Source organism: Corvus kubaryi, unplaced genomic scaffold (genome assembly GCF_017639235.1).
Source record: "Corvus kubaryi isolate FWS band 111438036 unplaced genomic scaffold, C.kubaryi_AGA036_p1.0 split2-37374, whole genome shotgun sequence".
Taxonomy (NCBI): domain Eukaryota; kingdom Metazoa; phylum Chordata; class Aves; order Passeriformes; family Corvidae; genus Corvus; species Corvus kubaryi.
Window position 1 is genome coordinate 5,355,787 of NW_024582082.1, and position 12,629 is coordinate 5,368,415.

Here is a 12,629-nt window from a genome sequence, read left to right on the forward strand (position 1 = left end):
TTGTTTTTCTAAGAAAAAAAATGTTTTTAAAAACACAGTTTCAGGAAAATTCAGCACTTGAGATATTTATTGGGTTCTCCACAGTGTGGCACCCGCTGCAGTCTCACACCCTGGATTTGGGGTCCCATTTCCCTCTCAAAGGCTGCCCTGTCGGGCCCTCAGGTGTGTACCTGGAGCTGTCTTGTTTTTCCTCATTGGGTAATAGCCTTCATGGCGTGGATTCAGAGAAATGGATCTTGGGTGAGCCCTAGAGATGCTGGCAGTGACAGGCACGGGTGCAGGAAGAACACATGCTCCCTTTACATTTAAAATCTAGTATTTTAATGGTCAGCTCCATTTCATGCATTTCACATCTCTCTTCTTCAAGGATAGTGGTGCAGAAACTCAAGGCAGTGTGCAAAATTTGCCATAAATCTTATTTTCTATTTATCAGTGAGTAAATGCTGGAATTTGTCATGTACAACTTTTTTTTATTTTTGATTAGCTGTTGAAAGGGGTCACCATAGCCAGTGGTGGAGTGTTACCCAATATTCACCCAGAGCTGTTGGCAAAGAAGCGGGGATCAAAAGGAAAACTGGAAGCCATCATCACTCCACCCCCAGCAAAGAAGGCAAAGTCTCCATCACAGAAAAAAACTGTATCAAAGAAAACAGGCGGCAAGAAAGGAGCAAGGAAATCCAAGGTAGAATAATGTGTTTATTTTAAACCCAAACGAGCTTGCCAGCAGTAGCTGCAGGGAGCTTCACACAGGGTCAGCTCTCTGTTGCGTGTGTTGTTAACAATGGTGATTTCAGTCGCAGTGTGAGCAGGGAAGGAGGAGCACTGCCCTCTCCCTGGTGCAGCTGGAGTCTGAACACCCTCAGAAGTGGCCCAGGTCTGCAGCACAGGCAGATGGGCTATAAGTACTCTGTAAGAAACATTCTGAGGTGGGCAGAGGGTGGAGGTACCAGGAGACAGAAAAGGAAAGTGCCTGGGTGCTGTACTGGTCATGCCTTACAGGTTTCAGTTTGTAGGAGTAGGGAATCTTTCTAATGTGTACATGTGTAGCCAAGGATGTTTTTTCTTTTGCAAAACAACTACTGTTAAGCAATAAATTTTGCAAGTAGGAAGAAAAGTACAGGAATTTCACATGAAATGGACAAGGAATGTGAAAGTTGCCTCTGGGTCAAGCAAAGCTTCTTTATTTATCCTGTTACTGTTTACTTGGTCACTCTTCTGATTGTTTCACTCTTTAGTTTTTTGAGGTGTTGAATTTAGTTTTCTCCCTCAGAGCACCTATTAGTTGACATTTCAAATGCAGTGCTTCCAATAACCATGCACTAATAATTTCCCTAAATCTGGAATTTTTTTGCCCTACTTGATTACAAAAGCAGGAAGTCTGTTGTGGGGTTCTGTTTTTCTTCACACAATAAACTGGATTGTCTGCTTACTATATTGGTATTTGGCTAACAGTAAACTCCTGGGGAATTGAAATAGGACCCATGAAAATCTAATTTTCAAAACATTTGTGTAAAATAAAACATGGTTACAGCATCTAAAAGCACAATATACCCTTGCATCAAAGTCATTTTAGTTGTTCAGCCTCAGACTTAGTTTATATACTTTGGAAAGGGACAATAGGAGAACAGTGGTTTGCTCAGTGTTCCAGGTGTTCTTTTTTTGCTTCAACACAGATATTGCTGAGGCACCAAATATTTATATGAAATTGTAAGTAGTAATTTTATTGAAAATGTGAAATCATTTTTGGCACCAATTGAGTTTATAACTACAGCCTTCGTGAATTGACTTCCTTTTCAAAATGTTCCTAATTCTCATTTTTGTTCAGTAATTCAATTCATTCCTGAAACCTGTTATTTCACTGCAGTAATAGAGTTGAAAAAAGAAACGGTGGTTGGGGGGAACTCCTTCTCTCTCCTCCAACAGTTTTACTGAAGATGAAAGTAGGTGATGGTGTTAAGACAGAAAATTGTTCAGCCCATTTTCAGCAACCAGGCAGATAGAAAGTAGTTGTATTCTTTTGACACTGCTTCTAAGGACAGCCACATTACAAATGAGCATTTCTAAAAATAAGTCTGTGAAATCTGGGAGCACCTCCCATCACAAAAAATTTATTCTCCGGCAAGTCAGTTTTTAGCTTAGAATGAATGTCTGCCCACACATAGAGATACGTAATCTTCGTCCACGCAAGCCATTAGAAAGCTGTTAAAAGTTTAGGGCTGTTTATATGTTTTCCTGTAACATTTAAGACAACTGTCATCTTTACTGTGCACTTGTGGGCAAGAGAAGGCACCTGTAGATCTGCAGACATTGAGGTCGTTTTTCCTATTGATCCCTTCAGCTGTTATCAGGCACTTTGGTTGGACTAAAGGATAAAATCCAACGCCACTGTTTGTGCAGGCATTTTATTGCCTGCTAAGCATTTAGTGCATATCATATATCTTAGTGTCATTAAACTGTTCTTCTCATGGCCTTGAGTTAACTAATTAACTATATTTTTGGAAGAAGAAGCAGGGAGAAGTGAGCAAATCAGCCAGTGCTGACAGTACAACAGAGGGAACTCCTGCAGATGGTTTCACAGTCCTGTCCACCAAAAGCCTGTTTCTTGGCCAGAAGGTATGATCCTGCATTTTTACAAATTAATACCTATTTTTCTGTGCTGCTTAGGGAGTAGCCCCCTCCTACCACCCCCCCTTTCCACAAAACATCTAGGTACAATGGACATTTCCCCACTGAGCAATCAAAGAGATGTATGATATCAGTTTTTCTAATTTCAAAGAAATTCTCTGAAACTACTTCTAGAACATTTTTAAAAGTACATAAATAAGTCTTCATGTGACTACATAATTAAATACTTAATTAGAAAGAAAGCCTGTGTGCTTGTAATCTCTCATTCATAAACAGCATAATTGTTACAGAAAAACATCTGCCAAAGAGATTATTCTAAGAATAAAATGTATTTTTTCCAACAGTCAGCCCACTTCATTGCTGATGTAAATGATTTACAGGTTTTTATCAAAACCCATTTCAGACATTTGTTCATAATAATGGTTTTATGCTATGTTCTGCTTTGTGATTTACAGAAGTTAATGCTGTGTAATAATGAATGATGCTTTTATGAAAAGCTAGAGATGAAGAATTCTTTTTTTCCCTGTGAATATGCTTTGGGATATGGGTTGGTTTAATACAAATACATATCTGCTTAAAGAGGATCAATTTAAAGAGACAATTCGTTAAATTAATTTGGTCTTTTATCCTGAAACCTGCCTTTAATTTGTGATGCAAAATTTTCTTAAGTAAAACAGCATCTTTCTGCTATCATTCAGTAATCAGATCACTGTGTTGTAAGCCATAAAAGATGAGCCATTGTCCATTGTGGAATGTAACGCCTCTGACTCATTTTTATTTCATACTGAGGTTGTTCTCCATTTATCCTTCAGTTTGCCAAGTTTAACATGCATGAGAGTAACATTTTTTGTAAGACTTCTGATTTTCCACAGCTACAGCTAGATAGCTGGTTTGGTAGGGTTTTTTTTATTTTACTCTTATTAGGGGGGTGTTTTTTTAAAAAAGTTTTGATGACTAAATTAGAACCCAAAATTTATAATAGATATTACTGTTTCAAGAAAGCAAGTAACATCAGACTTCTGGAGCTGATTTTGAGCTCATTTTAGTTACCATAGAAAACCTGTAATAAGACCTAGTGTTGTGTTCCAGCAAGACTGACCCAGCAAATCCGTGGGGCTTTGCTGTTGGGCTCAGTGGAAGAAAATCATGAACTCCAGGACTGCTTTAAGCTGTGGTGGGCAAAGCCAGTGTCTGTTGTAGAGCTCCCCAGTGAGTCCTAGTACCAGGGAATGGACTTTCTGGCTTTCTCATTCACTTGGGGTGCAGCCCCCTGAGAAAATTACTGGTGTAATCCATCCCTGCACTGGGTCCTTGTCAGTTAGGCCTGCACATGAGAAGGACCAAGTGTTAGCCTTTTGTTGTAACACATAATGAAAAGAGAAATCAAAAGAAAATGAAAACCTGTTTGTCTCCTGTGAGGGAACACTCCAAATGAAACAGATCACGTTCTGAGGGTTAGAGAAAGCATTTGAAGAATTGCTGCTGAGATCAATCAATCAGGATCTTTCCAACCTCCTGTGACATTCTTGAACACCTTTCCAGCTCGTCTGTTTGGTTTGCAAAACCATTATCTGCCAGATCAGAATATCATTTGCTAAATGCGGAGAAGGAAAAAAATAATATTGGTTTTGATATCACATCATTCATAAGTGTTTAATGGGAAAAATCTTTTTCTTGGCTTCATGTTTGCAGAAGGGAAGGGAAAGGTTTTGTTTGCAGGAGCAGCTCTTCATCCTTCTAATACCCCCAGATTTAATTTGATGCAAAAAACACAAATGAGAGTGTTGCAAACCTGGGTATTTTTCAGTTTTTTAAATTACAGTATTGCAATGAATCTTTAGGTAACCGCTGACATTCGGCTGGAAATGCTTAGAGGTCCTGAAATGGCAAAGAACCCTTCAGTTATACCTGTATAAGTTTATTAATGCTACATTAATTATTAAAATCTAGTTAATATGTAAATGATTGCACTTCCTACAAGTGACATCCTAGTGGAAATGTGGCATTGTGCACATTACCTAGTTTTGTTTTTCCTGAGAGGATTACAGAGTAGAGGCAGAGTTGCAGGACCTCAAGCCTAAGCTTTAAGGTTTGGTCTCTTTCCAAGAGACCTCAGCTTGTGGTCTGCAATAGGCATCTTCAGTTTTTGGTATGAAACTCATACCAGGAAAAGCTTCAAGACTCTTAAGGTAATTTTGTCTGAAATTAGAAATGCCAGGCTTGGCTTAGAAAATACTCATGGATGTGCCAAGTGCCATCCGCATTTTATCTAATTAACATTTAATTGAAATGTTACCTAAAGTTATGTCCGTTCTTTGTTGCACTTGTATATGCAAGTTATGTCTGTTCATTTTTTTAACGTAGCCCTTTAGGGTATCACTTCTGCCTAATACATGCTTCATACTATTGGGTAGTGAAATTGAGCAATTACTCATTGGAGGATTTAATTCCCCAGGAAAAATTCTGATGAATTTTTTATTTGTTTTTTGGCAATTGGATAGCTAACAGGGCATTGAGCAGTAAATGCAGAATTTAGTAAAATAATACTTAGCTGCCAACACATGCTATCAGTCATGGGCAGCTTTTTAGGCATTTTCTTGTTGTGTTAAATTGAAACTTCAATTACCAGCTGTCTGTTATGTAAATCCTATATATGAGTAGGCTCAGGGGTAGATTTAAGGTCCAAAACAAAAACAGTCTGCAGCTGAGATAGATCTGGGGCAAAAACTTGTAGAGCACAGAGTTAGGAATCAAAGAGATCACTTAGAGAATGAGCAAAATATGCTTAGGAACATACTAAAATTTCCACAAAACAGTCCTGGTGTGTGCATGTGTTTTGCAGTTGTTTTTTTGTTGTTTTTTTAAATTCATGAAGTTTTTTTAACATTTTGGTTTGATTTGATTTGACTTTTTTAAACAGCAGTTGCTTGTATTCAAACTCAAGACTCAAACTCCAGAATGAATAACTCACCACGTGTGAAGTATTAAAGGATTCCAAGCTATTTGGAAAGGAAGCTTTCTTAGATTTTATTACAAATTCCCAAACAGACATGTACTTAAAACAGGGCTGAGTTACACTCATTTTTAGTCAAAATCACCGTATTTTGAGGTAACATAGTTTACTCAAGCAAAATATGTAAATTATATGAAGTTGCAAGCTTTTAAAAAGAGAAAGAAGGTCAATTCATAGAATCACATGAATGAAATGGAAATATGTTTTTCATAAAATTTAAATACAGGGATGGTGGCCTCCTTAAATGTCCCATTCACTTGTATGAGTTCCGTGGACTGGCTCATATTCCCTGTTAATAAATTAACATACACAAAGAAATTATTTGAAGAGTTAAGTTTACAGACCATGGACTACAAATGAGATAAAATTCTCTTATTGACGAGATGAAGTGCCATGCCTGAAGGTGTATGTTATGCTTAGTAGGCTGAGGGCATTGGATTAAAAGGAAAGTCTGGTTTAACTGCAGCTGGTTTCAGGAATTGCATCAATGAATGAAAGCTTTCTCTTTTATGGTTGCTTTCCATATCACCTAAAGAGCTACTGAAAATGTCATTTTAAATGCATATTGTAAACACAGGTGTAGGTCATGCTGTAGCTAATGTATTTCCCCAAATGAAAAAGTCTGGAAAATCTTTCGCACTTCTAAAGTATTTAAAGTTTTGACAGTAGTAAACTTGGTGCCTGTGAAATCAGACTTCCAACAGAAGTTACGAAGCAGTGTCACAACCTGCTCAAAACCTGGTTATAAACTTTCCATATCTGCAGTTCTGACCTTTGCCAAGTTTAGCATTCCCATCAGGTTGCCTCAAATTGTAGAGTTGGTTCTGTGGTGTGGGTCACATCCTGTGAGGAGACAACCAAACTGTCTTTTAAGAACATGTAGTGCAGGTGTGACGTCAATCTCTATGCTGCCTTCCTCGGTTTTCTGTGTGCCCAGGAGAAATCCTCCTGGTTTATAACAAAAAAGAAATTGAAAGATGTGCTTGAAATATATGGGAGTACTTCGAGGAGTAAATGGGCATTACTGGGTGGGGTTAAAAATCTCTGCTTTCATAAGGGACAAAAGGAAGTAAAGCAAATAAAAACTGGAAGCAATACGCACATAGTATCATGGGCCTGCTTACGGTACCTCACCAGACATTCCCAAAGGCTGCAGAACTGTAATGAGGACTGAAGTGCTGTAATACAAAACATGGTGACCACTGATAAGGAAAGAAAAAAAGCCACGTCCCCTTGTTGGGATGGAGGAATTGCTGGAGACAAGTGTGTGCTTTCTCAGAGATAGGCTCGTGTTTGCTGGCTTAAAGGAGGAGGAAGCAGCAGCTTTGATCCCGTTTCTGTGCAGAACGGTCCTAGCACATCCCTGTAATTGATGCTTAAGGGATGCTTAGGGTGTCCTTCATCTATACTCAGGGAAGAAACAAATACCCTCTTTTAATGGCAAAATGAGAATCACAGAATGGTTTGGAAGGAATCTTAGAGCTCCCCTCTTTCCAACCCCCTGCCATGGGCAGAGACACCTTCCACTATCCCAGGTTCCTCCAACCCCCATCCAACCTGGCCTTGAACACTTCCAGGGATGGGGCAGCCACAGCTTTTCTGGGCAACCTGTGCCAGGGCCTCACCACCCTCACAGGGAAGAATTTCTTCCTAGTATCTAATCTTAACCTAGCTTCCTTCAGTTTAAGGCCATTCCCCATTGTCCTGTCACTCCATGCCCTCATGAAAAGTCCCTATCTAGACTTCTTGTAAGCCCCCTTTAGGTACTGGATAATAATAAGAATCCCAAATAGTTATCAGTGTAAAACCAAAATAGAGCTGACTAGTAGGTACATTCATGTTCTCCCAGTGTGAACAGTGTTTGAGTCTTGTGTTTGAATTTTTTTGGGATAATAACCCTTTATGACCTGCCTTTTATTTTGCATATTTGTTTGCAGTGATGCTATCTCCATCTGTGTTGCAAAGCTCACTTTTCTGCAGCTTCTCTGTGATTTCCCAGCTGTCCTGTTATTTCCCACCTCATGCTTTTCTTTTCAGCTGAACCTTATTCACAGTGAAATCAGTAATTTAGCCGGCTTTGAGGTGGAGGCCATTATCAATCCTACCAATGCTGACATTGACCTTAAAGATGACCTAGGTAAATGGGGCATGGGTTGACACAACTAACGGTCACATGGAAATTATGGAACCCAGAATTTACTCTCTAGGCCTTCATACCTTTAATCAGAGCAGAAATTCAAATCTTGCAGGTCCTGCTTTGTTGAAGAACTATATTCAAAATACTTTTTGACCAATTCTGAATACTTGCAGCTATTGCTAGTCTTCAAGCTGATTTCAGTTCAAAAATTTTAAATTCTTTTCCATAATGATCATATGTGACTGTTAGCTATTTTGGGGGGTTTATTATTTGGATACTTTGAGGACTAAAATACTTTTTTGTCAGGTTTTTCTCAAAATAAGCAGTTTCTCCATTCTACCTGCAATGTCAGGGTTTTTATTTTGATACTTAGAGTAGGCTTAAAATTTTTTGAAAGGGATTATTAAATAATTAGCTATCCCCAAATCTTTCCTACCTTGATTTGATGTTTAATTCAGTCAGTGATTTGTTTCCATTATGTTTCAGTTCTTCCCTTTTACATTCAGCTGAAAACAAATACTGATACTATACCAAGAGTGAACTATTGTAGGTGGAGAATTGCTTTTAAAGCTTCTCTCTTGTTTCAGATTTATAAGAAATCAAAAAAATCCTTCTTTAACAGAAGTTTGTTCTTCAGCAAAACAAAAATTGCCTTTCATGCATTATATACTGCATTCCCTTCTTATTTTATTACACCTACTGCTGTCTTTTTTTTAAACTTCCTTAATGGAATACAACCCATAATTCTTCTACTGCTGCATTTCCTATGGGAATGTAGAGAAGTAACTTAACAAGAAAAAAGGTTTAAGAAGGCTAATTTTTAAATCAGCCTTTCTTAGAAATACATATTTCTGCAAGTGGCTTGGCCATTACATCACATAATTTAAAAATACGCCGTACTTCTAAGCTATAAGAACAATTATTTGTATTTTTTAAAGGAAATTCTGTGCAACCCTGGCTGCAAATACGTGGTTTCCTCCATGTGAAGGAGACTGGCATTTTTAGAAACAAAATTATGAATGGCTTTACATATGAAGATCAGTGCCTGTCAGCTTATTGGTGCTGACAAAATGGAGAAACTAATTATTTTGTTTGGCTTGATGATCCTGAATTTCTCTTTTTTAAACAGATTCCATATTTTAATGTCATGCTCTGTGGGGAACTGGTTGTTCTAGGTTTCTGCAAAATGAAATGGGGCATTAGCTGATTTTAAAACTTTGGAAATGATCTCATGTGATTGCTCTGACTTGTCATTTTAACATTTATTTGATCATGTCATACTCAATATTCCTTCTCCTGCTGCCTACACCCCTTTCTCTACACACACCTGCACACACAACTCAGCATACTCCTTTGGCGCAAGGTTTGGAGATGTAAAGGTAGGAAAATATGGACGTTGGTACATGTGTAAATGTAGAGCCTGTGCTGGGTCTCTGTCCAACGTGGTTGATATACATCTGTTTACCTGTTGTAGTTGCAAGTTGTACAGGCTGACATTGCCACGATCGACAGTGATGCTGTCGTTCACCCGACAAACTCTGACTTCTACACCGGTGGTGAAGTAGGTAATGGCAAGTTCAGTGCTGCGGAGTTCGTATGTGTGTGCATGGTCGATCAGCAGCCACCAGCTTGTTGTAGCTATGCAGATTTGCATTCATTTCTCACTTCCAGCAGTCCTGACTGATCGTAACAAGAAATGAACAATTACAAACCTAGTGGGCATTTTTGGTTTTTATTGCCAAATCGGCCTTTCGGAACTAACAGTGGAGTGCACCATCAAAATTGAAGTGCAGGAACAGTGCATTAAATGCAGGCACATGACCAAGGAAAATGAATTACAACATTGTTGGTTTGACAAGTTAAGTGCCTGGTTTGAATGTGGTTTGAGTCTTGATCTTTAGATTTCTAACCAGTTCCAGTGCACCATGCCAAGTTTCAGATGTTCATGTCTGGATTCACATGCCAGATCTAACCTGTCTGTATTTTCCAAACTCTTAAGATTATCTTACGGGCCAATGACGTTCCTAGCCCTGCTCCACGGTCCTCACATCCAGAAGCGCAGGCTAGTGCTGCACACACATCAGTCAGCTGAGCTACACGGAGAGAAGGCATGACAGGAAGCAGGACAGACCTCTTAAGTCAGCCATCTTAACTGTCCCCTGAGTAACTCTTCTCCTAGCCCTTCTCTTACCTCTCTCTGCATACAGAATTTTGAAGGATTTTATTATAAAAGGGTAGGAGTACTTTGACTGAACTGCCTTGGTAATTTGAGAAGGCAAATCAGAATTTGGGCTGAATGCAGAAATGCTTAAAACCAGTCAGCTGATCCCAGCCTCCATTCTGCATCTCCTGTGACTTCACCTTCACTGTGAGAATGGGCTCCCCCCACACCTGATGCCTTGTTTCAGTACTGACTTGGAGGGACACATGTCCTGCACCATTGGCTTTTTCTGAAAGGGCTGCTTTCTGAGTAACATGCAGAGAAATGTAGCTCTGGTTGGCCTGTTGGGCAGAAGCACTGTGACTTGGCTGGCTAAATAATATGCAGAGTGTCATAGTAGACTGTACCTGAAGAATATGCTTCCAAAGTCTGTCAGACCCATTTAGCCAATGTGCCTGTCTCCTACCCTGTGACAAAAGAAATGCTTTGCTACCTACAAAGAAAATTGTCTCTTGAAGCTGGACTGCTCATTCCTTAGCGTAGGTTCCTGTTGCCTCTGACTGCTGTAAGAAAGAATAGAAGTGCACAAATGCTTAGCTTCCAATGATTAACTTTTACCATCTAAATTTGTTTTTTAAATTTTTTGTTGGTTTTTTCCCTAACAATTTAAATGTACTGGGGGCTTATCCTGAGAATTTTAGAGCCTAAATTTCTGCTAACGCTGTTTTCAACACTGATACCAATGCCTGCTTGGAAAGCATGAGATAATGATCTTATTCTCATGGGAGTGACACATATTTATGCCTTTGAGCAAATAAGCCACTAACCTTGAAGCTGTGAAGCAAGACTTCCATCAAGAAACTTGCTACTGTAGTGGAAAATGGTTAAATACAGTCTGTCCTTTGCCAGATTAAGCTGATTTACAACACAGATGTCAAGTATGATTTCAATATAAACCCTCACTACTAATCAGAAGAAGAGCATAATTGAGGAGTAAATGCATAATATTGCACTCATTCATACAAAATATTACTTTTTCTCTTCTTTTTACCATATCTGCAAGAAGAGAGCTCAGTGAAATAAACTGATGTGGTTGTTCATTGCTTTTAATTATAAATTAATTCCCAGTAGAAGGGAAAAAGCTGATCCTTCTGGATTGAATTAAACCAAACTAGGCTAAATTCCATTAAATGTACAACGGCTTTGCAATGGCAAAGAAATGACCTACTTAATAGAACTTTGCTGTTCCTAGATTCTGCACAAGGCTTAATTATGTTTCCCCTTGAAACAAGAGAAATTAAGGATTATGAATGTCATGGGTTTTAGGACTGATCAGAGTTCATGGACTCATGGGGAATATAACTGGAATATATATAAATAAAAATTGGAATTATATGGAAATATATACAAGAATATAACTAGAATGGAAGGCTGTTTCATTCCCCCCATCCCTTCTCTGTCAGGGGGTTTTTATGAGACCCTGGAGTCGGCCACATCTGCTGGATGGGCCCAGCAAAGGGCACAGGGTGTTGTGCTTTCTGGTAATTCACTGCCTTTGAAGGGCAGAGTGCTTCCAAGCATCTCAGTGCTGCTCTGCATCTCCTTTCCCAGTAGTCTCCTAAGACACGTTGCTGCTACAAATAAAGCCATTACTGTCTTTTCTAAGAGATTTGTAAGGTGATCCTCCTACTCAGTTTCACTGGGATAGGTAATTTTAAGTTTCAGAAAATTCTTAGGAGTTTGGCTGAAGTATTTATATTTAAAAGCTTAAATGAGGACAAAGAGCAAATTACACTCTGACCTACACAGTCTGACCTTGCAATCCAGTTTTTGGCAAACCCTGTTGTGAAGTGGTTATGAAAAAGCCAAAGAAAAGGCATATATTTTGTAATTGTCCTCAGCTTTTGTACCCCAGAGGCAATAAACTCCCACTAACAAAATAGGGTCACAGAGTCGGTTTTTGAATGGAAAACAAATGCATTGTTTTCAACTTTTCAGTTTGGAAGAAATTTAGCAAAACAAAACAAAAGCATCTAGCAGTCTTCTTAGCTCCTAGAGCTATAACCTGATTTAGTAACCGGAATCTTGGAGGAGGGGCTCTGCTTCCTGGAGCATATAGTATGTGCACTTCCATCAGAAATTGCATTTTTTTCTTTCTTCATCAGTGAAAGTAAGGGGTATCACCAAATAAATGTCTAGATCCTTAGAGATCCTAGTTCTGAATTTCTGGAATCAGTTTTCAAAGCAATATCTCAAATCAGAGCCTTTATGATGTCACTGCTTTTTACTTATCTACCTTTATAATTAATATGCACAGTGCAAAATTATGTGGGATGCTTATGTAGTTAGGAAAATGCTTTCTTGGGCTGTTTTTTCTTATATTAATATTTAAAACTAGAGCTGCAAAATAAGATCTAAACCATTTAGTGATGGACTGCCTTTGTAAACAGCATACCTTTTGGTTGCCCTGACACACTGCACAGCTCTTCTCCTCCCAGAATGACTTTGTCCAGCTCCTTAGTTGTAGTTAGTGAAGTTCATTGGAGGAATATGTTCCTTAGAGATTCTCCTTATTTCTGAGGCTCTTCCTCTTGGTTAAAGGTGGCTCAACAAGCTGGGCAGTTACCAAGTAAAGCAGCCCGCTGCACTCACGAGACTGTTTCATTCCTGGGGCCACCTGTTGGGGTCAGGGA

At 38.9% G+C, this 12,629-nt stretch overlaps 1 protein-coding gene across 6 annotated transcripts in view; it reads left to right on the top strand.

The window, feature by feature from the left end:
• The window catches only part of LOC121658049 (core histone macro-H2A.1), a 43,497-nt gene that overhangs the window by 22,388 nt on the left and 8,480 nt on the right, over positions 1-12,629 (top strand). For 2 of the 6 annotated variants that reach the window (XM_042014445.1, XM_042014444.1), the window contains exons 4-6: positions 485-682; positions 2,503-2,613; positions 7,676-7,775. In XM_042014445.1, coding sequence (XP_041870379.1) covers positions 485-682; positions 2,503-2,613; positions 7,676-7,775 — 409 coding nt within the window. Of the gene's footprint in view, positions 1-484; positions 683-2,502; positions 2,614-7,675; positions 7,776-9,249; positions 9,341-12,629 lie in introns of all 6 variants that reach the window. The other 4 variants (XM_042014446.1, XM_042014447.1, XM_042014448.1 and 1 more) reach the window with 4 other exon arrangements.